The sequence below is a fragment of the Macrotis lagotis genome, chromosome X, assembly GCF_037893015.1.
Source record: "Macrotis lagotis isolate mMagLag1 chromosome X, bilby.v1.9.chrom.fasta, whole genome shotgun sequence".
In the NCBI taxonomy this organism is placed as follows: domain Eukaryota; kingdom Metazoa; phylum Chordata; class Mammalia; order Peramelemorphia; family Peramelidae; genus Macrotis; species Macrotis lagotis.
The window spans coordinates 700,592,451-700,615,592 of NC_133666.1; the positions used below are offsets into that span (position 1 = coordinate 700,592,451).

At 44.5% G+C, this 23,142-nt stretch overlaps 1 protein-coding gene and 1 long non-coding RNA gene across 8 annotated transcripts; one reads left to right on the forward strand and one right to left on the reverse strand.

Moving 5' to 3' along the window:
- The first annotated feature begins 7,209 nt into the window (after positions 1 to 7,209).
- On the forward strand, positions 7,210 to 15,007 carry LOC141497134 (uncharacterized). Of its 6 annotated transcripts, XM_074199766.1 has the most exons (5): positions 7,790 to 7,945; positions 8,757 to 8,911; positions 9,167 to 9,293; positions 9,782 to 9,877; positions 12,161 to 15,007. In XM_074199766.1, the coding sequence occupies exons 2-5, from the start codon at positions 8,864 to 8,866 to the stop codon at positions 13,474 to 13,476; spliced, it is 1,587 nt and encodes a 528-aa protein (XP_074055867.1). In that variant the 5' UTR covers positions 7,790 to 7,945; positions 8,757 to 8,863; the 3' UTR covers positions 13,477 to 15,007. The 6 variants fall into 6 exon arrangements, with proteins under 6 accessions (XP_074055871.1, XP_074055867.1, XP_074055868.1 ...); XM_074199770.1 differs by lacking the exons at positions 7,790 to 7,945; positions 8,757 to 8,911 and adding an exon at positions 7,210 to 7,620 and having other exon boundaries at positions 9,167 to 9,350; XM_074199767.1 differs by lacking the exon at positions 8,757 to 8,911.
- On the reverse strand, positions 13,959 to 22,443 carry LOC141497234 (uncharacterized). Of its 2 annotated transcripts, XR_012471252.1 has the most exons (4): positions 22,214 to 22,443; positions 17,423 to 17,719; positions 15,266 to 15,353; positions 13,959 to 14,543 (listed from the first exon to the last, which is right to left on the reverse strand). It is a non-coding gene; the product is annotated as an uncharacterized LOC141497234 (long non-coding RNA). The 2 variants fall into 2 exon arrangements; XR_012471253.1 differs by lacking the exon at positions 17,423 to 17,719.
- Between the last annotated feature and the right edge of the window lie 699 nt (positions 22,444 to 23,142).

The following is a 23,142-nucleotide window of genomic DNA, read 5'->3' on the forward strand; positions in this document are numbered from 1 at the left end:
GTCCCCCTGGTACTGACACTGAGGAGACTTGAGTCAAAGCCTGGAATGCCAAGGCAGCTGGAATGGGGGTGGGGGATGGGGACCTCTCCCTGGTTGTCAGGGCCTGTTGGAGATCTGGCCTCCTTTTCAAGATTTGGGGCAGGGGTTCCATCTGTAGTGTCCCTCTCCTCTAGTCACATCCTGAAACCTGAACACTCAGCTCTCCCTAGTGCAAGTCTCCTCAGAGGCCCCATGGGAAGAGGGAGATGTGCTGGTCAGGGGACAGAAGAACTGGGGTCCCAGTCCATTTCTGTCACTCTAAGTTTGACCTTACGTTCATCATATAATTTTCTGTACAGAGATACAAAAAAAGAAAAAAAAACAGAGAAGAAAGAGAGTTGGGGTCGTGAAGATAACAGATAGAAACCAAGAAACCAAGAAAGACTTGACCCAGCCCTAGGAACTTGTGAGGTGTCAGAAGCCCAGGGCCAGGTAGGAAGCTGGGTTTTTATCTGACTTCCTCATTGAATGGATCACTGTGTAAATAGCACCATAAGCTGACCCTCAGTAATAATCAGCTTCATCCTCAGACCGGATGTTGTTGATGGACAGGTACGGATTGGCCCTAGAGTTGGAACCAGGGAAATGATACAGATCCCATTGTACCTGCTTATGCCTCCACTGCTGGTGACATACAGGCTATACTGAGGGACCTTTCCTGGACTCTGCTGGTGTCAATCAACGTGTAGGTGTTGTACTGACTGCTGAGGATGCAGGTGAGTCTGGCTGAGTCTTCCAGGGACACAGACATGGAGGGAGACTGAGTCAGCACAGGCTGGGAGGAGGAACCTAGAAACACAGACACTCATTAATGTCCTTGAAGAAAAGGAGAAGGTGCTTGGAGATCCTCCCCAGAGAGCAGAGGGCAGGGAAGGAGGAGGAGGTACAAGGAGGGTCTGAGGGCAGCCCTGACCTGAGTGAGCAGGGGGAGGCAGACAAGATGCCAGGCCATGGTCTGGAGGTCCAAGAGCTCTGCTCCCCAAAGAGCACCCAGCTATACCCAGGCTCCCTGAAGTCTGAACCTGGATTTTCTTAACCACATTCTTGTCCTCACTCTGGGTTACAGGTCCCATGGGGAGTGTGCATATTTCAGGAGATGGAGTTGGGGCATTGGTATACAAGACCAGCTGAAATTTTCCCCTTGATTGATCACAGGCCCAGAGTAGCCACAGACACAGCCGGGCTGAGCTCTCCCTGAGACCACCAGGCTCAGCTAAAATCGAATCAGTAGTAGCCATTTTGCTATACAAGAGGAGTATAATGACATTCAAAAGCACCTCTTCCATCAGAAGGTTCACTAGACAGGGACTGAATTCAATCTGAGTCATACCACCAATGATATCACCATTGGTTCTTGATATTCTCTTGAGAGCACTATGGTGGTCAGCCCATCTCTCTTGGATCACGTCCTCACTGACCTAGCACTGAGTAGTTGAGGTGCACTATAGGTCTGTGGTCCACACATCACCTTCAGAACATTATAAAAGCTCTTTGAATTGTTTCTATCCACATGAAACAACTTCATCTGCCTTCTGACAGTCTTATTAGTGATGAATGAATTGTCCTGCTGGTAAACTCTATAGAATTCTTTTTCCACTTTTCCAACTTTTGTTTTTTTTTCTCATCATTTTCTTCCAACCAATATTGATATTTGCCAGTGTTCTGACCCAGATGAGTCAATGCAGTGTTGTCCATCAAATCTCTGAAAGCAGCCCACTCCTTTTCTGCTCCCTTTTGCCAACCATATGTTGGTTCTGCTTTCCTTCTGTTAACAGTGAATTGCTCATCCTTGGATAAGCATTCTAATCTGTTGACTTTAAGTCTCCTAGTAGTAGGCTTGCATTGGGGCCACTGCTTCTGTTGAGTACAAATGATTCATTTGGAGAGGATAAGTCTTTGATCAATCCAGCACTGTGTTATTAATTGCCTTTACCAGTCACCTGCTGTCTTTCTTTTCTCCTTCTGTTGATAAAATCTATTAAATGCCAAGGCTTGCTGTGAGGGTTTATAGATAAAGCGTTTTAGCATTTGGGTAACCAGAAGATAGTATTCGTGATGAGAAAGATGTGAGACAAGTACATTTTCAATAGTGAGTGACCATTACCATGAATTTTTCCACTTTCATTCCTCCCAATGACTCCCTGCTATGTCTGATAGTCTGCCTCTTCTGGCATTGAAGTTACCCCAAATTAGAAGCTTGTCCTCTTGATGATGGTGTCATGGAACTTTCCTGCAAGTGGTCATGTCATTATAATAAACTGACCATTAAGTACTTTTGAGAGGCCTACAAATTTGCTGACTAAATTAATTTGGATTTTAAAGCCTAAACTAACTTGATGGTTCTCCCCATCACTTTGGCCACTCCAGAAATATGTGTTTCCAGCTCTTATTTCTGTGACTGTACTTCATGGCCAGCTTTGGTTCACTCAGGGCTGCTGGTTGGATGTGGTAGCTGCTGAATTCTCTAGCTTAAAGAGATATTCATCTTTCAGTTCTACTGGATTTCATATTATCCGAGTGGCATCATTTTTTAAGTTGTGTGTGTATGTGTGTGATTGTGTTTCAGCATGATCCCTCTTTGCCATGGTAAGCAGGCCAGGGTCAGGGTAGCTGAAGAAGATCATTTTAGGGTACCTTTTCTAGCCCTTTCCTCATGCCAGGAGATGAACAGGACAGTACTTCAGTAGCTCAGACCCCCAGGGGTTCCTGAATCCACCACTGCTTCAGTCCTGTGACCTGGGTCACATCTGTACAGTGTGTGACTACAGCTCCTAGTGCATCTATATCTGATGCTTTGTGACTGTCTGTTAGCACAGGTAAAAATGAGAAAATGGTCTGGGTAGTGTCTTTTAACTTGAGCATAAATCGAATTTAAGTGAGACACAGTTACACAAAGTCACTGGCTTCATGTCTCTTCCAGAGTCATTAAAGTCCACTGGTAAGACAAAGTCAAGACACCTGGCAACGTTCCGGAATATGGATTTGGCATCTTCAATATTTAGCAACATTTTTTTCTTCATTTTTTTAGACATACAATTGTTCAGCATACTTCCATGTTACTGACCTTGTGAAAGAAAAATCAGAAGGGGGGGAAAAACATGAGTAAGAAAAAACAATCAAATCCCCCCCCCCCCAATAATGTTTAAAGTGAAGATAGTATGCTTGGGCCTGCATTCCAATTCTCTAGTTCTTTCTTTGGATGTGGATGGCACATTCCATCCTTTTGGAATTGTCTTTGATCACCATTGTAAAACTTAACAATTTAAGGTTAAAATGAAATGCCAAAATATAAATTAGACAAGAAGTTAATGCTCTAGGATTTACCAAGAAATCTATAGGTGGAGGTCATTATGGAAACAACCACTCTGAGCAAAAGGGAGCCAGGGATATTTATACATAAACAAGGATAAGGAAATCATTAAACCTCCTTGGAGGCCAGTCTATTAAGTTGCAAGGGAAGCTGGATAGCACAGTGGATAGAGTACTGGACTTAGGAGGACAGGAGTTTGAATTCAGACTCAGTCACTTGACTAAACTTACTGTTTCATCTTGGGCATGTTGCTTAACCCTGACTGCCTGGCATCGAGGGCCAGTTGAACTGGTTCATATTGGGCCACTGGAGCCAGATGACTCTAGAGAAAAAAATTAGGCTCTCCCAATTTTGCCCCTCACTAGCAAAGTCCCCCCTCACTCAAATCCAATTCCTGTGCTTGTCTTGGCATCACCTCACTGAGGTCATGATCATCTTCTAGATTGAAGGACAAACATAATCTTTAGATTTCACAATTGCTTAATGATCCTTATACAATTCTATCTTGTCTATCTAGTCTAAAGGAGGATGCACAGTTATCTTTCCTGGATTAAAATACACAAAGGCAGAAGAAGACTCTGACTTTGAAGTCATTTGTCTCCCTGAGATTATAATTAATACATGGAGAGGTTACAGTCCCTTTCCCCCAATAGTAAGAAACCAGACTTTTAACAGGGATATGTGCTTGAAGATTTTAACTCTCTGTATTGCTGAGAAAAGCTAAGACTCTCCTAGTGATGATCACATCACGCAATGTTGCTGATAATGTGGGCCATTTTGTTCTGGTCAGACCAAGTACTAAGTGCTCCCCAGCATCAGCTTCAACCTCCTTCATCAGACTGTTTCCATCTGCCCATTCTGCCAGTAGAAGTCTTCATGGGCTTAGGATAGACACCTTCCCCCTACACCCTACCCCAACTTACCATTGGGTTGGATAGTTTTCAGTTACCATCAACCTGGGTTAGCCTGTCCCTCAGAGTTGTTTACTGGGGTATAGCCACTGAGCTTCTTAGAGCCAGAGGTGAAAGTTGGGTGAATCAAGTGAACACCAAAAGTGAGCAGCTCTGAAACCCTAATCTTCCCTGAACACATGGACACCTCAGTGGGAGACAGTTAGCTGGGACTAAAGGAACCTGTGACTGAGGAATGGGGAGAACACTAAGCAGAACAGTGATCAGGCCTTTCATCTCATTATCTAGAAACAGCCAGCGCCAGGGGCAGCTCCAGAATGGATCCAGTCTTGGAGGAGAGAAGCTGGTCAGTCTGTCTGGACTTCCCAGAAGAGATTCATTTTTGTTTCCTGCTCAAATGCCACTGATGATCTTGGTCCTGACAAGAGGCCAGAGAAGAAACCTGGACAGAGCAGCAGCGGTCTGTCAGTTCTGAGGCCATTGAAGCTGTCCTGAGGCCATCCCAAGGTCATGCAGGGAGTGAGTGAGGGGCAGAGCCAGGATTGCACCTCCAGTCAGGAAGGGCAATACAAAGTCACCACCAGAATGTGAACTAAATAATGAATAGAGCTCAGAGGAGAGGTTACTGAATGATGGTAGCAGAGAAAGACCCTGCAGTGCCAATGAGGACAAGGAGGATCTCCCCTCCCCCACCAGCATCAGTGAGCAAAGAGGTGAGAGGGACATTGCAGCCAGTGCCGAAAAGGGTGGAGGGAGGCCAGTCAGCAAAAGGAGGAAGAAGATGGAGAAGGTGAGAAAGGACCAGAGAAGAGTGCAACTGGGAAGAGGGACAGGCCTAGAGATCTTGGGGGAGGGACTGCCGATAGAGAGGTTGCTTTCCCCACCAGACTCTCCACCTCTTTCCTCAGAGCATTTCCAAGGGCTCCCCCCAGGGCCTGGAATACTTGGCCTTTCCCCATCGGCCTTCCTCTGGAAGGGGGAGGATGTGCTGGTTCTGAGGACAGAAAAACTGTGGTCACAGTCTGTTTCTGGGACTTGCTCTAGGTTTGACCTCAAGTTCACCAAAAGATTTTCTATACAGACACAGACAGACAGAACCAATTAAACAGGCAGAAATTGAGAAAATCTTTACCCATTCCTGGCAGCTTGGGGGGGGGGGGGGGCGTGGGGAGGAGAAGGGAGGTAGATTCAGGAAACTGAGCCCAGGTGGGAAGCTGAGCCTGGGCTGGCAGAGGAGCTTCCTCATTGAATGGATCACTGTGTAACCACTACTATCATCTGTCCCACAGTAGTAATCGGCTTCATCCTCTGGCTGGATGTTGCCTATGGACGAGGATCAATCAGCCCCAGAGCTAGAGCCAGAGAAGCGAGCAGGGATCCCATCAGCCTTGTCTATGCCGTAGACATACATGATATAATGAGGGGCCTTTCCTGGGCTCTGCTGAAGCCAAGTAACAGTGCAAGCGCTGTACTGTCTGCTAAGGGGGCAGGTGAATCTGGCTGTGGCTCCAAAGACATAGACATGGGGGGAGACTGAGTCAGCACAGTTTGGGAGAAGGAACCTAGAAATGCAGACACTCGTGAATGTCCTGGAATGGGAAGAAAAGGAGAAGGTGCTTGGAGATCCTCCCCAGAGAGCAGAGGGCAGGGATGGAAGAGGGGTCTGAGGCAACCCTGACCTGAGCAGACACTGACCAGGAGGCAGACAAGAGACCAGGCCGTGATGCCGGGGCCCCAGAGCTCTGATTCCCAAAGAGCACAGAAGTGCCTAGATTCTGCCAGATGCCTCTTATCCTCTCCCTGAAGCCCCTTGATGTGGGTGGGGGCTGAATGCAAATCTGCCTCTGATCCTGGGCTTTTTTCAGCACGCTCTGGGGTCACAGGTCCTATGGGGAGGGAACATATTTCAGGGGATGTGGGTGAGATGTTGGTATACAAGATAGCTGAACTGTCCCCCATGAGTGATCCCAAGACAGAGGAGCAGAGTGAGCCAGCTGGGCTGAGGTCCCCTGAGACCACTAGGGGCTTAGCGGCTCCCCATGCCATCACCGCCTGCTCAAGGCCGGTCCCAGAGACCCGTCTGCTGGCCGCAGGCCCCACATACACAGCCTTGTCAGCAACCCTCAGGGGTCCCACAGCTCTGTCCACCGGTCCTTCATGCCGGCGTCTGCCCAGAGGACAAGCCGGTGGACGAGCCTCAGAGGGCAAAGGCCCAGCGCGAGGGTGTGAAGGGGGTCACGTCTCGGAAGCTGGTTTTCCTCTGCCTTCCAGTGGGCAGAGACTCGGTTCATCCGAAGACAATGGTCGGCTTTGGCTCTTCGGTCGTTGTGCTCTAATCCCAATGTCCGTGTTCTCTGGACTTTGCTGAGGGGAAGGGCCTGGGAAGGGCGGGTGGTGCATACAAATGCCCGTACACGGATGTGGAAAACCCGCACTTCCATCTTAAAAACCGCATGCGCTTCACTGAGGCAATCTGCCCGAGGAATGGTGGAAGGGAGAGCCTGGAGGCGCCAGGGCGGGGCCTCCGCCCCTTCTAGAACCTGGCCATCGGAGGGCCCGGCCTGCCCCGCCCTGACACGCCCTGACACGCCCCCGCCCCGCCCTGACACGCCCTGACACGCCCCCTCCCCGCCCCGCCCCGCCCCGCCCTGCCCTTGACCCGCCCCTGCCCCTGCCCCGGCCTGGCCGCCCCTCCCCCGGGGCGCTGGGGCCGCCTGTGCTGGGGCCCCTCGGGGCGGCTGTGGCACCTCCCTCTGGCTCGTGTTCTGGGGGCCGGGGGGGGCCGGGGGGGCCGGGGGGGCCGGGGGGGCCGGGGGGCCGGGGGGCCGGGGGGGCGGGGGGCCGGGGGCCCGGGGGGGGCCGGGGGCCCGGGGGGGCCGGGGGGCCGGGGGCCCGGGGGGGCCGGGGGGCCGGGGGCCTCGGCCAGGACGCCGGGCCCCGCCCCAACATCCAACGGGGCCCACGCTCACGGGCGGACACGCGGCCAGGGGCGGACACGCACGTGCAGGACACGCGGCCGCCTTGGGGCCACGCCCTCGGGCCTGGAATGCGCCGCTGGGCATGCGCGGCCGTTGTCATGGGAACTGCCGGACGCCAGGGGGAGGCGGGAGAGAGGGGGCGCGGCCCCTCTGCGACGTCACTTCCCGCTTCCGCTTTCCCCTTCGGAGGCCCCGCTCCTCCCCTTCCGCCGCTGCGGGCGGGCCGGGCCCCGCGTCCTTCCTGCTCCGGGCGAGGCCCCGCGGACGGGCGGGCAGAGGGGGCGGGAGAGGAGCCGACCCGAGAGGATCCCGAGGGCCGGGATCTGCGCATGTGCCGCTCATTCCCGCGCCCCGCCTCCTGCACGAACGCAGGCTTCGATAGGTCAGACCATGCGGGGGCGCGGCCGCGGAGCCAATCAGCGGTGTGGGCCCGGGTTTGGGGCGGGGCCGGCGGCTGGGTGGGTGTGGCTGGAGGAGGGCGTCACCAGCCGTGTCCGGGCCGGGGCCGGGGCCGGGGCCGGGGCCGGGGCCGGGGCCGGGGCCGGGGCCGGGGCCGGGGCCGGGGCCGGGGCCGGGGCCGGGGCCGGGCCGGGCCCCGCGGGCCCTGCCTGCCGGGGACGCCGTTTTTCTCCTCAGATCGCGGGCCGGACCTGGAGGAGCGGCAGGAGATGGTGGGCCCGGTGCCCCCAGCAGCCGCGGCCCCCCAGGTGAGGTCCCCCCAGCCCGCAGGTCACGCGTGCCCGAGGGGATGTTATCAGTGGCTCGTGGATACTCTACCCAGAGCCATGGTTTTTATGAAGAAATCAGAACAGGAAGGGGGCCCCGAGCCCCAAGCGCCGGGGGGCAGAGCCACACCTGGTTCCCGCCAGTCCTAGGCCGGGGTCACAGATCTAAGCCCCCCCACACGTGGTTGTTACACCCCTGAGCAGGGCCAGCTCCCGCCTGCCTGTAATCACAGAACCTTGGCCTTGCGTGCGTTCCCAGGCCGGGCATCCCGGCCTTTGTGATGGGTTATCCGCACAGAGGCAGGGAGACTGGCAGCGAGACCTCTCTCCCCTTGTGGAAGCAACACGCGGGATTCTTTCCCACAGCAGACGAGGAACCCGAGGCAGAAGGTGGTTAGGTGACTTGCCGGGGTCACTTCACTAGGAAGGGCCTCAGGTCCGATTTGAACTCAGCTCTTCCTGACTCCATTAGGGAGCTCTGAGCAGCACCATAAGGCCCCTAGCCTCCCAGATTTACCTTAGAAATTTTTTTTTAAATAATAATTCATTTAAAATAACAAGAAGCACAATACATGTTAACATAAACATAACTAGTTAAACTAAATTTGATGTTTTTTAACATTATTTTTACAACTCTTTACTGCCCAACTTGATAACAGGATTCTCCATCTGCATATACTTTCATTCTGTTGTTATATGTTGTTTTGGGGGAAGCACATGAAGAAAATTCAATCACTCACAGATATGCAATTGGAAAGTGTGCTGATAACCTCTTGGTTTATTATGAAAATAGCTTTGACCTCATGGATGCCTCTCAGGAGTCTGTGGCCCAAACTGTGAGGAGGGCCAGAATGATGGAGCACTCTAACTTTGGCATCAGGATTGCACCGGCAGAGATCAATGTGGAACTGGGACTACCCAGCCTGCCCTTGTCTGTCAGAGAGAGATGTACAAAGGAAGGGTCCACTATGGGCTAGACCTCTGGTGTCTAGTTTATGGGAGGACATGAGGAAGAATCCCACAGATGGGGGAGGGGAGGCTAAATCACATTCAGTGTCCACAGTTAAGGTCATCTTTGAGTGACATGATTCCAAATCTTATACAAAACTGAAATCTGGGAAGTGTGAGATCAGCCCTTTTTGATTTCTGATGGGTGGAGAAGGAAAAATGGTTCCTGGATAAACATATTGTATTTGCTTTCAGAAATTAGTGACATTCAAGGATGTGGCTGTGAATTTCACCTGGGAGGAATGGAAGCACCTGAATGCTCTCCAGAAGCAGCTGTACAGAGATGTGACTCTAGAGAATTATAGGAACCTGGTGTGCCTGGGTAAGGAGGACTCCCCTGGACTCAGGATCTCTCTCTTGCCTGGTTGATTATTCCCAGGTGAGAATTCTGAACCTTGTGTCCCTGAAAGCTAATGACTTTGAGATAGCTCACACCTCTTCCTTTCTTGGTGAACCTTCAAGGTTAAAGATTCTTTTCTAAAGGACTAGGAGGGGCAGCTAGGTGGTACAGTGGATAGAGCACCAGCCCTGCAGTCAGGAGGACCTGAGTTCAAATGTGGCTTTGGACACTTAATAATTGCCTACCTTTGTGACCCTTGGCAAGTCACTTAACCCCATTGCCTTAAATAAAATGAAAAATGAAGTTCTAGGGAAGATATCTGATATGGAACTTGGGATGAATCAAATGATTAATTTTATTTTTAAACCCAAATTCATTCTGGGAATCCTGCCCACTGTTCCTAGAATATAAAAGGGTCAGTGCTACATTCTGAGCTCTGACTCTAGTATTTTCCTGTTTCCAATGATCAGGACTTGCTGAGCCCAAACCAGACATGATCTCCCAATTGGAGCAAGGGGAAGCACCTTGGATTCTAGAGGGAGAAGGTCCAAGATGCAGGTGTGCAGGTGAGTGTGGGACATCAGTGATTGAAGCTTCGCTAGTGACATTTTAGCTGATCATCAAGGAGAAAAGAAACACTTTAGATAGTCTGTCCTGGTGACTTTTCTCCAAGCTCTCCAGGTCTGGCTTGTCTGATGTGAACCTTTTCTTTACCTCTTCCAAACACCAAGTCATCGCTCTTCACTCTCCCTTCTTTCTCTTCTGCCTAGTTATTGGTCATCTCCTCCCCCTGCTGCATCTCCCTTGATTATTCATTTTTGTTCTTTCTCTTTTTTAATGTGTAGTTTGTTTTGAGAAAAAAATAACAAAAATGTCATGTTTCCTTGTCATGTGGAGAGAAATTCTTGCAAAATGATCAAAAGAATCCTTGGATCTGAGTTCTACTTCCTCTAGATTAGTTACAGTACATTGGGAAAGTTACTAGTCATTCGGAATCTCAGTTTGCCTATTAAGAAGCCTAATAATTGGCTTAGCTACCTTTCCAGTTCTTGCTTGGCCACTGTGGAAGTCTCTTAACAATGACAAATTGTCATACACTCCTAAGGGAGTATTCATATAGATCCTGCTCTTTGAAACTTGACCTTATTTTTAAGGAACATAGCAGATAGACCTGTGTGTGTGGCATAAAGTATAGAAGACATTGTCATATGTATATAGGAGTAGACATATAACACCTGCAAGATAAATACAAGGTGAGATGCGAGAAGAGTCATAGAGATATTGGCTGTAAGAGGAAAGGGCTCTAAAAATTAGGGTAAGTTTAGACCTGATCTCAATGATCATTGAGCATGAGAATATTGAATTGCTTTCTCTTGTAGAGACTTTTATGTTTTCTGATGAATATGGGTAGTTCTTGGCTATCTTTTCAGTTTTCCTGAAGCAAATTCCTTAGTTATCAAGCTCGGCTCTATCATGAACTCCCATTCCAATATCTTCTTTTAAGTCTTTCAAATAGTTATTATTCCTACACATTTGTATGGATTGATTGCCATCTAGCTATATGAAATGTTTCTGTGCCCCTCACGGAGCCATAAGAATAGAGTAGTTCACAGGCATCCAGAGTTTTGCAGTCTAAGTTTAAAAAGATAAGGTTTAGAAATAGCCATTAATAATGGACATCCCAGGCTTCTGTTAGAATTACTGGTCAAGACAGTAAGCCCTTTAAGAATTAAGAGAAAGGGACATTCATTGAGATCTTATATTAAGTTGAATAGTCAGAAGGTAATCAAGGAAGATTTCCCAGACATTTGTTGAATGAATTGGGGGGGGGGGGGACAAATTGACTGACTCAGGAAGATCCTGTTGCAAGATTCCAAGTGTGATATAAAGAAATTCTAGGTGCTTCCCCCAAGCTAGGTCTAACATTCCTTGATCATTGTCTATTATTTTCCCTTAATGTCATTCTTTTTCCTTAGCATATTCCCTTGGTAACTTTTCTTTCTTCCCTCCTTCCTAGATTGTTTTTCCTTGTTTTTTCTGTTTATATGACCTGAAAGACCATATGTCAATGCCATGAATTTTGGGGGATTATATAACTTTGTTATACAGTAATGTTTTGTTGCTTTTTTTCATTCAATGACAACTGTTGATACGAAAGTCTGGTTTTATTTATTATCTTGGGGCTCATTCTTCCATTAAAGCATCATAATGAAACCCTTATTCTGTGCCTTTCAGTAATTTATCAACTATCACTAATTGTACCTGTACTATTATATATGACAGGCATTTGGAATTGGTTCCTTCCAGAGGACTAGAGAGAGCACAGAAGACAGAACAGGGGCAGTATGGAAAAGACATGGAGATAAGCAGAGCCATGGCTCTTCTTACAACATAGCAGTTCTTCTTGGATAAATAAAGGATCCAAGTCATAGAATTTGTGGAAACTAGGGCACTACTGAATCCAAACTCTGACTCCATAGGAATCCTCTTATTTTATTCCTGGATGATCATGCAGCTCATGATTAAATATTTCCATTTGCAGAGAACTTATTCCACTGAGTCCTGCTTCTGATACTTTGATGTTAATTAGAGACCATGAGGAAAGTAACTAAATCACTCCAGATCCTTGTTTGTTTACTTGGAAATTTTAAAAACAACTTACATATCTCATTGAATTACTGTGAGGTGGCCTTTATGAAAACCTTTTGTTTATTTATATAAATATTTCATTCTACTTTTTAAAGTTTGACCATTACTTTTTGTGGGAAGTGGGGAAGGGAGGGTACAAAGACATGCAAGATAAGACTAAAAATATTACATTGCACTGAACATATATTTATTTTTTCCAGATTGGGAGACTAGGGCTGAAACTCCACAGCTATATAGTTCCATGGGTATGTCAGCCCAAGAAAGACTCCCAAGGGATGGTCCCTTTTTTACCAAGTTGGGAGAAACTTGTGAATATGATAGCAAGTTAGAGAGGTGGCAGAAAAATGAGGAGAAACAGTTTCAGAACATAAAAATCACCCAAAGGAATTCTTTGAATACATTAAGAGGCTATGAATATAATGAAAATGGCAGAAATTTCAGTCTAAGAACAGTCCCTTCTTCACAACTGGGAGAAAAGATAGCAAAGAGTCTCCATAAATGTGACACATACAGAAAGAACGTCAGACTAAATTCAGACCTAAGCAGATGCAACAGAAATTGCTCAGAGAAGACATTTTCTAAGGACAGTGAATGTGAAAAATCCCTCAGTTGTTTTTCTGATGTTATTAAATATCATAGAATTTGTACTGAGGAGAAACTTCGTGAATATAGTGAATGTGAGAGCACCGTTTCTCACAATTCATCCATTATTTCATATCAAAGAATTCATCCTGGAAAGAAACTTTATAATTTTGACAAATGGGGAAAGGTCTTTCCCCAGAACATCCAACTTCTTGAACATCAGAAAATTCATGCTAGAAAGGAAGTGTATAAATGTAATGAATGTGGGAAGTCCTTTGGACAAAGTGCACATCTTGCTCGACATGAAAGAAGTCATTCTGGAGAGAAACCTTATGGATGTAATGAGTGTTGGAAGGCCTTCAGCCGGAGGTCACATCTTATTGAACATCAGAGAACGCATACTGGAGAAAAACCTTATGAATGCCATGAATGTGGGAAGACCTTTGTCCGAGGCACACATCTTACTCTACATCAGAGAACACATAATGGGGAGAAACCTTACGAATGTCATGAATGTGGGAAAGCCTTCCCCCAGAGCATACAACTTACTGAACATCAGAGAATTCATACAGGAGAGAAACCTTACGAATGTCATGAATGTGGGAAAGCCTTCCCCCAGAGCATACAACTTACTCGACATCAGAGAATTCATACTGGAGCCAAACCTTATGAATGTAAACAGTGTGGGAAAGCCTTTTGTCAGAAGGCACAGCTTAGTAAACATCAACGAATTCATAGTCAAGAGAAACCTTATGAATGTAATGAATGTGGAAAAGCTTTTAGATATACCTCTTCTCTTACATCTCATCACAGGATTCATACTGGTGAGAAACCTTATCAATGTAATGAATGCCAGATGACCTTTGGCTGGAACACACAGCTTAGTAAACACCAACTAATTCATACTGGAGAAAAACCTGTGTTCTCTACTTAATGTTCTCTGCTTTCACTGCAAATCAGAACTAGGACTCTTTTTCTCTATGCCCACTGATATTTTTTGTAGGAAGTGGGGAACATTAAAACAGTAGAGGATCCTAGAGGTCATCTCTTTTGCAGATTAAAAAAACAGCCTCAAGGAACCAAGTGACAATCAAGGGCACATGGAAAAGGAGTAACACTTAAGTTTCCTGATTAACAGGTTTTTTCTTTTATTTGTTGTATTTTATTGTCTTGCCCTGTTTAGGAAGTATTCAGTCCTCTTACCAGTCATTTTCAGGCCCTGATGTCCCATTGCATGGTGACTGTGATGTCTGAGTTGTTCCTTAACCCTAAAAACTGTAGACCTTCCAATTGCCTCACTGCCATGACTGCATTTCTGGATAGGAGTAATGATAATTGACATTTAGATTTGCATTAAGATTCACAAAATGTTTTACAAACATTTTCTCTTTATTATCCTCACAACCACCCTGGGAGGTAGGTGCTATTATGATATGTGAGGAACCTGAGGCAGGGAAAGGTTAATTGACTTGCCCAAAGTCATGCAGGTGGTAAGCATCTGAAGCTGGACTTAAGTGTCTCTTCCACTGTTCAGTGTTATTCAAAGCATAATTTCTGGTTGATCCCTCCCTCTTTCCCTCTTGTCCTCAAGTAGCAAAATCCTTTTATCTTGTCATCAGGCCTTTCCCTAAGATAGCTATTCAGCTGTTCACCTGACATGACTTTTAAGGTTGTCAAAGTGCCTTCACATACCTTGTCTCACTTGATCCCCACAACAACCTTAAGTGATACATTTGATCACACAGCTGGGAAGTATTGGATGTCAGTTCCTTAATCTTGTCCTGGGCTGTTTCCACCACTTCTAGTTTTTACCATCTTATAATTTTCTCAAGAATATCACCTGACAAGCACCTTCTTAGATGGTTTGCATATCACCAAACCAAGTCGGTTCTATTTTTTTGTCCAAGGCCAAGAGAGGCTAGATGACTTCTTCACTCCTCTGATTCATGAAGCTAGATTGAATCTCAGATCTTGACTCCTTATGATAATGCTGTGTGCATACTAGAAAAATGACAAGGGTTATATTATAGAGGATCTGATTTTAATTTTTAATTTAAAACTTTGAGACCTAATCTTATGAGAAAATCTGAGGAATATCTTAGAATGATCTTAGAAGACATACTGGGACAAAACTGGAAGAGGTCAAGGTAACAAAATGATCTTCCCCCAAAAAAACCCCAGCAGTTTTCTCCCTAAATTTGAGCACTCTTATACATCATCTGGACAGTATTAAGTTTTTACTTGAATTATCTAGCCACTGAGCAGTGCCTAGATGTGTTCTGAAGTACTGTACATTAAAGATGTCTCTGACATGAAACCTGTATGAGATATCTGTTTGCAGAATAAAACTTTCAGGGTATATCAATAGCTTTTTGGTTGCTCAAAAGTAGTTGTAAATGCCTAACATATATTTTTATCCAGAAACTATTATCACTGCAACCTTAAATAAAATTACTTTTATCTGAGTTTGTCTGTGTGCACTGATTAATCATCTCAAGAATTTCTGAGTCCAGTTAAAACATTAATGGATAAAGACATCTTTAGTGAAAAGGTCATAGAAAGGGCACAAGTTGTTTGTGTAACATTGAAGAGTTGGTTCTCTTCACTGGTATAGTGAACCAGGTTCCACTATATCACAACTCCTGGTTTGTCTCCCTGCCTCCGCATCTATCTTTCACATGTCCAATGGGAGGATTTTCCCCCAACCACCTTCATTTGCTTACCTGATGAACTGTTAGACCCCCAGAAATGTATGCCAGCCACTAGAAGAGGCACTGTGTAACTTGTTCTATATGGCGTTAAATTTAAAACCTGAAAAGAAAAAGTGAAGCCTCTTAAAGCCCACATTCAAGGTTATAAAACTAGACCAAAAAGTGTTTGGGGATGATAAAAGTGAAGAAAATTTCTATCCTCTTTGTCCTATCCTTGGTTAGTGGTTTTCTTAACTTGTCATATTCCCCACCCCCCCACTTTGTGTCACATTTCTAATTTGAGGGATTGTAAGAGACCCCAGTATTGTAACTGAATAAACATCCCCCCCTCAATTCCACATAAATAATCAGTTGGTAGATATTGCCTTTCTATCCAAAATCTCCATACAACCCACCTAAATTTTTGCCCCAACCTCCTCATTTCCCTCCATCGCCTCACAGGCAACAAACACGAATTGCCTACTATGTGCCCAAGCATATAAAAAGTGGAAAATGATAGTCCTTACCCTCAAGGAGCTCATAATGGGAGAGAGAAGTAGGCAATCTACATACAGGATAGAAATAATTTTTAAAAATAGAATTAAGAGGGTTTGGGAAAGGGTTCCTATAGAAAGTATGATTTTAGTTTGGGACTACAAAAGGCCAGGAATCTGTGTCACTGGTCTCTACAGCATTCCACCCTGGTCTACTCCCAACAACAGCTTAGAATTGATGTGAACCAGGGGAAGCTCAATTTTAATTGTAAAGGGCCACAAGTGTCTTTCCATGATGGTGCTGATTTCTTCTCAGTGGGTGGAAGTGATTTCTTACGAATGTCAAAGTGGAGAAATTTAACCAAGCACATGAAAGCAACAGGATTAATTGATTTATTTTAAGGTAGTCAAATGCCTCATCTTCTAGGGTGGCTAGATGGAATCAGGAAGACTTTTCTTAAGTTTAAGTTTAGTTTCAGATATTAGCTGTGTGACCCTGGGCAAGTCACATCTCTGCTTCTGTTTCCACATCTATAAAATGAACTGGAGAAGGAAATGGCAAACCATTCTAAGTATCTTTGCTCCAAATGGAGTCAAATGAAGAGTTGGACATGGCTGAAATGATAAATCCCACATATAATTCACATTATACATCTGGTAACAAAAGAAGTCTGATGCTTTAAAGATCAATATTGCATAAGACCCTGAGAGGTAAGATCTATGAACTAAGATGGTCAATTTTGTGGTCAAACAGGAAATGGAAAGATTAAACATCAAAATGTTGTGTGTCAGTGAACTTAAATGGATAGGAATGGATAAATCTAGCTCAGATGATCACTACATAAAATATTATGGGTGAGAAAGAATGTCTCAGTCAATAAAAAAGTAAGAAAGACAATACTGGGGTATATTCTCAAAGAATGATCAATTTATATCTGTTCAAATCCAAGGCAAACTGTTCAACATCACAGTAACAGAAAGTCTGTGCTGCAATCACTGATGCCAAAATTGTCTAGGTCTATGAATACCTACAACAACTGCTAGAAATAACAATCACAAATGGGATTTCAATATTGAAATATAAAATCATAAGATAACTGGAATAACAGGCAAATTTGGTCTTGAAGTATAAAATGAAGCAGGGAAGAGACTACTAGAGTTTTGCCAAGATAATTTGCTGATCATAACAAACACTACTTTTCAACAATCCAAAAGATGACTACATGAACATCACTGGATAAACTGAAATCAGATTGATCACACACACACACACACACACACATTCTGCTACCAAAAGTGGAGAAGCTATGTAATCAGTTAAAACAAAATGTGTAGCTTTGTCTCAGATCATGAGGTTCTTCTTGGAAAATTCAGACTAAAAGAAAGTAGGGAAAACCATCAGATCATATATAAATGACCTAAATCAGGATGACCACCAAGCTGGATACTATAAAGGATAACTAGTCCAGGAGAGATAGTGGTTTGAGTCACACAACCCAAGCAAGGGGCTAGAAGTAATACTAATGCAAAGAGAATCAGAACCCCGAGACTGAACAGAATAAACCTTCAAAGAGAAATGCAACTACAGTTGGACATTGCAACATTGAAGAATCTCTTCAATTAAAAATTGGAAGAGATCTCAGAATCCATCTAGTTCAACCACACCCCCCCCAAAGAATACCTAGTATAGCATTACCGAGGGCAGCTGGTCTTCAGCTTCTGCCTGAAAACCTTCACAGAACAGAAAGCAATTGTTTTATAATGTACTACACTTCACTTGTACATGGCACTAATTGTTGGTTTTGTTTGGTTTTGGTTTTGGTTGAAATCTTTTCCTTCCCTAGTTTTTCCTTTCTGGGACTAAACAGAATGATAAGTTTAATCTTTCCACAAGAGAGTCTGCCCAATAAAATTGAAGGTAAAGGTCATGTCCTCTTAAGTCTTCTCTTTTCCAGGTTTTTCACCAAGTTATTGTCCTCATAGTACCATACATCTAGAAAGGAAGGAAGGAAACAAAAAAGGATGGAAGTAAGGATAGGGAGGAAGGAGGGAATTATGGATTTAACAGTATGGGCTATGCATTTTCTTGTTATAAGATGTGAATTTTCTCTCGCATTACTTTTCCCAATATTCTATTTGATTTTTAAACTTCCTGTTCCCTTCTAAGAAGTCTTTGTGGGTTGGAGATCAATTCATATTCTCCTCTGAAACTCTAGTCCTCTCTGAGTTAGGATCCTTTTCTTTAAGGTAACATTCAATGGACTCCCCCCCACACACTTTATGCAGGCCTTTCTTCATTTTGGGTCCTTTCCCTTGTGCTGGTGGAAGCACTGGTTCACAGACTTTCAGTGTTGAGATCCCTACAGGCTTTGCCCACTTCAGGGGTTACTCAGTGCGTTGGCCTGTAGGGGATGCCAGAAGCTTTCTCTGTGACATTGATTAGTGTCCCATTCCCTAGACCTGGTGGGGGGGGCAGCAAGTTCTAGGCTGTCCTTGAATAATGTGGGCTGGGCCCTTGGGCTAGATAATTAATCTACTTAATCTGAAATCAAGCTGAGGGAGATCTGCCTGGGCTTGGGGCAATATGCAAACACCAGGGTGGGTGGGGGGAGTTGTTTGTTTTCAGGAATAGGGAGGAGGGGCCTCAGATGTAAATACTGGGATTCCACTGAAAACATGAGGATTTATGGCCCAGGTCTCTCAGACCATCTGAGTTGACCAGATAGACATGGGGGCCACTGTGCTGGAGCTCTCCCTCCCACCACATACACAGAAAATGCTTCCTCTAGTGGATAATTGATTCTTTGCCTTCCAGAATATCATTTTCTAAGTCCTATGATCTTTTAATATAGAAGTTGCTATATCTTGTGTTAGTTTGATTGTTGCTCCAATAGTTGAATTTTTTTTTGGCTACTTGCAATATTTTCTCTTTGACCTGACCATAAATTTGACTATAATATTCTTAGGAGTTTTCATTGGGGGATCTCTTTTAGGAGGTGATCAATAGATTCTTTCAATTTCTAATTTACCCTTTGCTTCTAGAATATTGGGGAGTTTTCCTTAATGTCTTGAAAGATGATATCTAGGGCAACTAGACGGATAGACTACCAACTCTGGAGTCAGGAGGACCTGAATTCAAATCCTGTAAGGCACTTAATTGCCTAGCTGTGTGACCTTGGGCAAATCACTTAATCCAATTGCCTTAAACAAATAAAATTAAAAAAATAAAGATGATCTCTTAAGTTCTTTTTTTTTCCATCAAAACTTTCAAGTAATCCAATAATTTTTAAATTATATCTCCTTGATCTGTTTTCCAGTTGTTTCTCAAGTGAGATAATTCACATTGCCTTTTGGTTTGGTTTTATTGATTTCTTGATTTCTCACAAAGTTATCTGCTTCCCTTTGCCCAATTATCTATGAAGGAATAATTTTCTTCAATGAGCTTTTGTATCTCCTTTTCCACTTAACCAATTCTTATTGACTTTTTTGGTAACTCATTTAACAGTTTTCAGTTTTTCTATGGTGGTGTGATCCAAGGAAAAATATGTACTACTATCCTGGTCTGTGGGTGATCACAAGTATTCTCTTCTGCCCTGGAATTCTGAGGAAGGTTCCCCGTTCCTCTGTAGCAGCAAGCTTTGTTGTGCTATGCTACTCTCTTCTTCCTGGGACTGCAACCCAGATCTGTGACCACATCTAAGTATGGGCAAAGAAACAGAGTCCTGCCTTAGTCATAGCCAAGAGACCCATATCATCTCCTTCTGACTCCCTTAGCATCTGTAGGCTGAGAGCTCCCGAAGCAGCTGCCACTGTTGATTTAGTGGCTCCTAAGAACTCCTGGTCTGCTGGGGCCAGGTCTGCACTGCTGAAGTCTGAGCTGGATTGTGCTGCACTCTTATCCTGATGTGACAGACTTTTCCTCCTGATCTTTCAAGTTGTATTTGACAGTTTCTGGGCTGAGCAGTCTAGAAACTTCCACCACTGCCATTGACCCAGTCACCTAGCTCCCTGTTTCTAGATTTCTGGAGCAGGCCAGAAATGTGATACTGCCCTCCTCTCCTACCCTGGTGCAACAGACTTTTTCTGCTGATCTCCCAAGTTGACTTGGGCTAGAAAATTTTTTCACATCATGTTTCTGTGGGTTCTGCTACTCTAAAACTTGTTTAAAGTTATTATTTAAAGGTATTTGGAGGAGTTTGAGGGAGAGTTAGGTGAGTTTTTGCTTTTACTCTGCCATCTTGGCTCCACCCCTTCTAGAAGCTCACATTCTTTAATTTTTTTGTTCTTTAAAATTTAATTTATTTATGAAATACTAAAATATTCTTGTTTAAGAGTAACCATAATACCCCCTCATCCACAAAAATATAAAACCTTGGGCGGTTAGGTGGCACAGTGGATAGAGTACCAGCCCTGGAGTCAGGAGTACCTGGTTTCAAATCCGGTCTCAGACACTTAATAATTACCTAGCTGTGGGGCCTTGGGCAAGCCACTTAACCACACTGCTTTGCAAAAAATCTTAAAAATATATATAAAACATCATGAGAAAGTGAAAAAGAAAAAAATACACTTCAGTCTGTATTCTGATACCATCAGCTCTGTCTTGGGTGGATCACATCCTTTGTCATAGAAATTACTTCCATATTTTTCCCCAGTTGCTGTTGCTATTTGTAATTCCCTCCATCCATTCCTCCCACCACCCTCTATTATATTTTCTCTCTCCTTTTACTCTGTAGGAGCTCACATTCTAATAGGGAAAAATAAGTATAGAAGGTATCTAAAGAGTGGAAGAGGACAGTCCCAGACAGGGGGCATGGTGATTAAATCCAGAAAGTCAAGGAACAGGGGCTGAGAAGGGAATGAAGGCAGCCTGACTGGATCCTTCTACAAAATGGAAGCCCCAAGAGGAATTCATCAATGGGAGGAAAGGGTGGACCTTGCAGAAGGATATTCCATGATGAGCAGGCAGGTGGTAGGTTGTTTCAGGAAAAAGAAGCACAAGAAAGTGAGACAAATTCCAGGATGAGCCAACATTACAGGAAGCATGGTTTTGAAGTTCAGAAAGCCAGAATCAGAAATGAGAGGGGAATGCTTGCAGGCTGGTGAAGACCATTTAATTCCATTTCCTCATTCTACAATTGAGGGAAAAGGAGTGCTAGGAGTTAAATGATTGGCCCAAGATTACACAGGTATTAAGCAGTAGAAGTGGGTTTGAACCTAGTTCTTCAGAATTATTAATATACTCCATAAATAATGGTGTCCTGATGTGAAAGCGATATTCCAAATGTGATCTGATCAGAAAAAAAAATAATTGCTGGAAGAGATACCTCTTCCATCCCAATTTTTTTTTTAGTTTTTGCAAGGCAGTGGGGTTAAGTGGCTTGCCCAAATCCACACAGCTAGGTAAGAGATACCTCTTCCAATGTTGATCTAGATCATCTTTGTTTTTGCTGATTCAGATGGAGTTAGTAGTCCATTAATATATCCACAATGTTTTCAGAAAGCCACTAACAATTGTCTCCTGAAGTGAGTTGCTTTAAACCAAGTGTATGAATTTACATTGGACCCTGTCCAATTTCATCCAATGTGATCATGTTCAGCATTCTGGAGTATCAAGATTGTTCTCGATTTTCAGTCTTTTTTCCTAAAATTGTACCATTAGCAAACTTGAGTAAGATGACAGTTATGACTTTATCAGAATCATTGATAAATGAATTAATAGGCTCAGGACCAGGGACAAATACTTGAAGTTCAAAAAAGACTCTTCTGGAAGGTTACATTAATTATTGGTTCATCACTCCAGGCTCTGATGAAGAAGTAACAATTCTCCTTTCCATGGGTGGGAGGGAGGGGAGAAGGAACAGGAAGAAACCAAGCATGTATTAAACACCTACTACATACCAGACACTGTGCCCAGCACTTCATGAATCTTATTCCACCTGATATTCACAACAGCCCAAAGAAGGTGGGTACCATTATAATTCTCCAAGTCAGCCCTCCATATTTACATTCAAGTACATCCCCTTTGGTCCGTGCCCCAGATTGTATCCTCCAACATATGCTTTCTGTAATTTGCAGCATCTCCCAATCAACTGGTTCCTTTTCTATTACCTTCAAACATGTCGAAGTCTCTTTCCATGAAATTCAAAACATTTCACTAGATGCGAGTGTTCCCTCTATCTATCATTCTGCCTCCCTCTCCTTCCCAGATTAGCTTTTTAAAAAGATCTCTCTCTGCTTGATGTTTCTGCTTCTCTCACTCTCTGATTTCCAACCTCCTAAAACAACTGTCTCCAGAATTACCCATGCTCTCTTAATGAGCAAATCTCATTACCTCTACTTGCTGCTCAACCTTTTTTATCTTTTCATAGTGTGTGACACTGTTCTCATTCTAGGTACTCGTTCCTTTTAAAGTTTTTCTTGGTTGGTTCTATCTACTTGCATAACCAGTTCTTCTCAGTCTCTTCCTGGATCTTCACTGCTGTCATACCTGCAAATAGGTGGTATCTTCTGGGACTATATCCTGCTTCTCTTTTCTCTTTATTCTCCAACACTTGATGACTTCATCAGCACCTTCCATTATCATCTTGATGTTCATCTATGTATCCATCGATGTTGCTCTAGCCTCTCCCCTGGGCTCCAGCATTACCAACTGCCCATTGGACATTTCAAACTGGTTGTCTTACAGGCTAAGGCACTTCAAACTCACCATGTCCCAAACAGAACTCATCATCCATTTCCCCAACACTCTTCTGTCACAATTCCCTGTTCATTCTGAGAGCCCCAGCATTCTTCCACTCACCTAGGATCCTAACACAGGCCGCTCTGGATGCCTCATTCTGATTTACTCTAGATGACAGATTTTGTTCCTCTCTCCATCCCCTTTTCTTCAATCGAATCAAATTACACCTTATCAGCTCTTAATTGAACTTCCATTCTCCTCACAGGGGTCAAAGTGATTTTCCTAAATCATAGGGATGACCAATTTACTGACCCCTCCCCCAACTCCTTAAACCCATGAACTCTCTCTCTTGGATCAAATATATGTATGTGGTTTATAAAACTCTTCACCCATTTCTAGCTCTTGGCCAGCTTTCATACACATTACTGTCCACCAGGCATTCTTCCACAGTGACCACCTGCTGGGTATCACGTGCCATGTTTCCTTGCCTTCACACTGGCTCTTTTTTCATGCCTAGAATGTCCCCCTGGTAGAAGTGAAAGACTACTGACTCTAGAATGAGAGGACACACTCCTTATCTTGCCTCTGATGCTTATTACTTCTATGACTTTGGGGCACTCATCGATCTTCTCTGAGCCTCATTTGGAAAATAAGGTGAGACTAGTTACCACCTGAGATCCCTTCCAAGACTAGAATCATCAACCTTCTTCCATGCTGCCTCCTGGAATTCCTGTCTT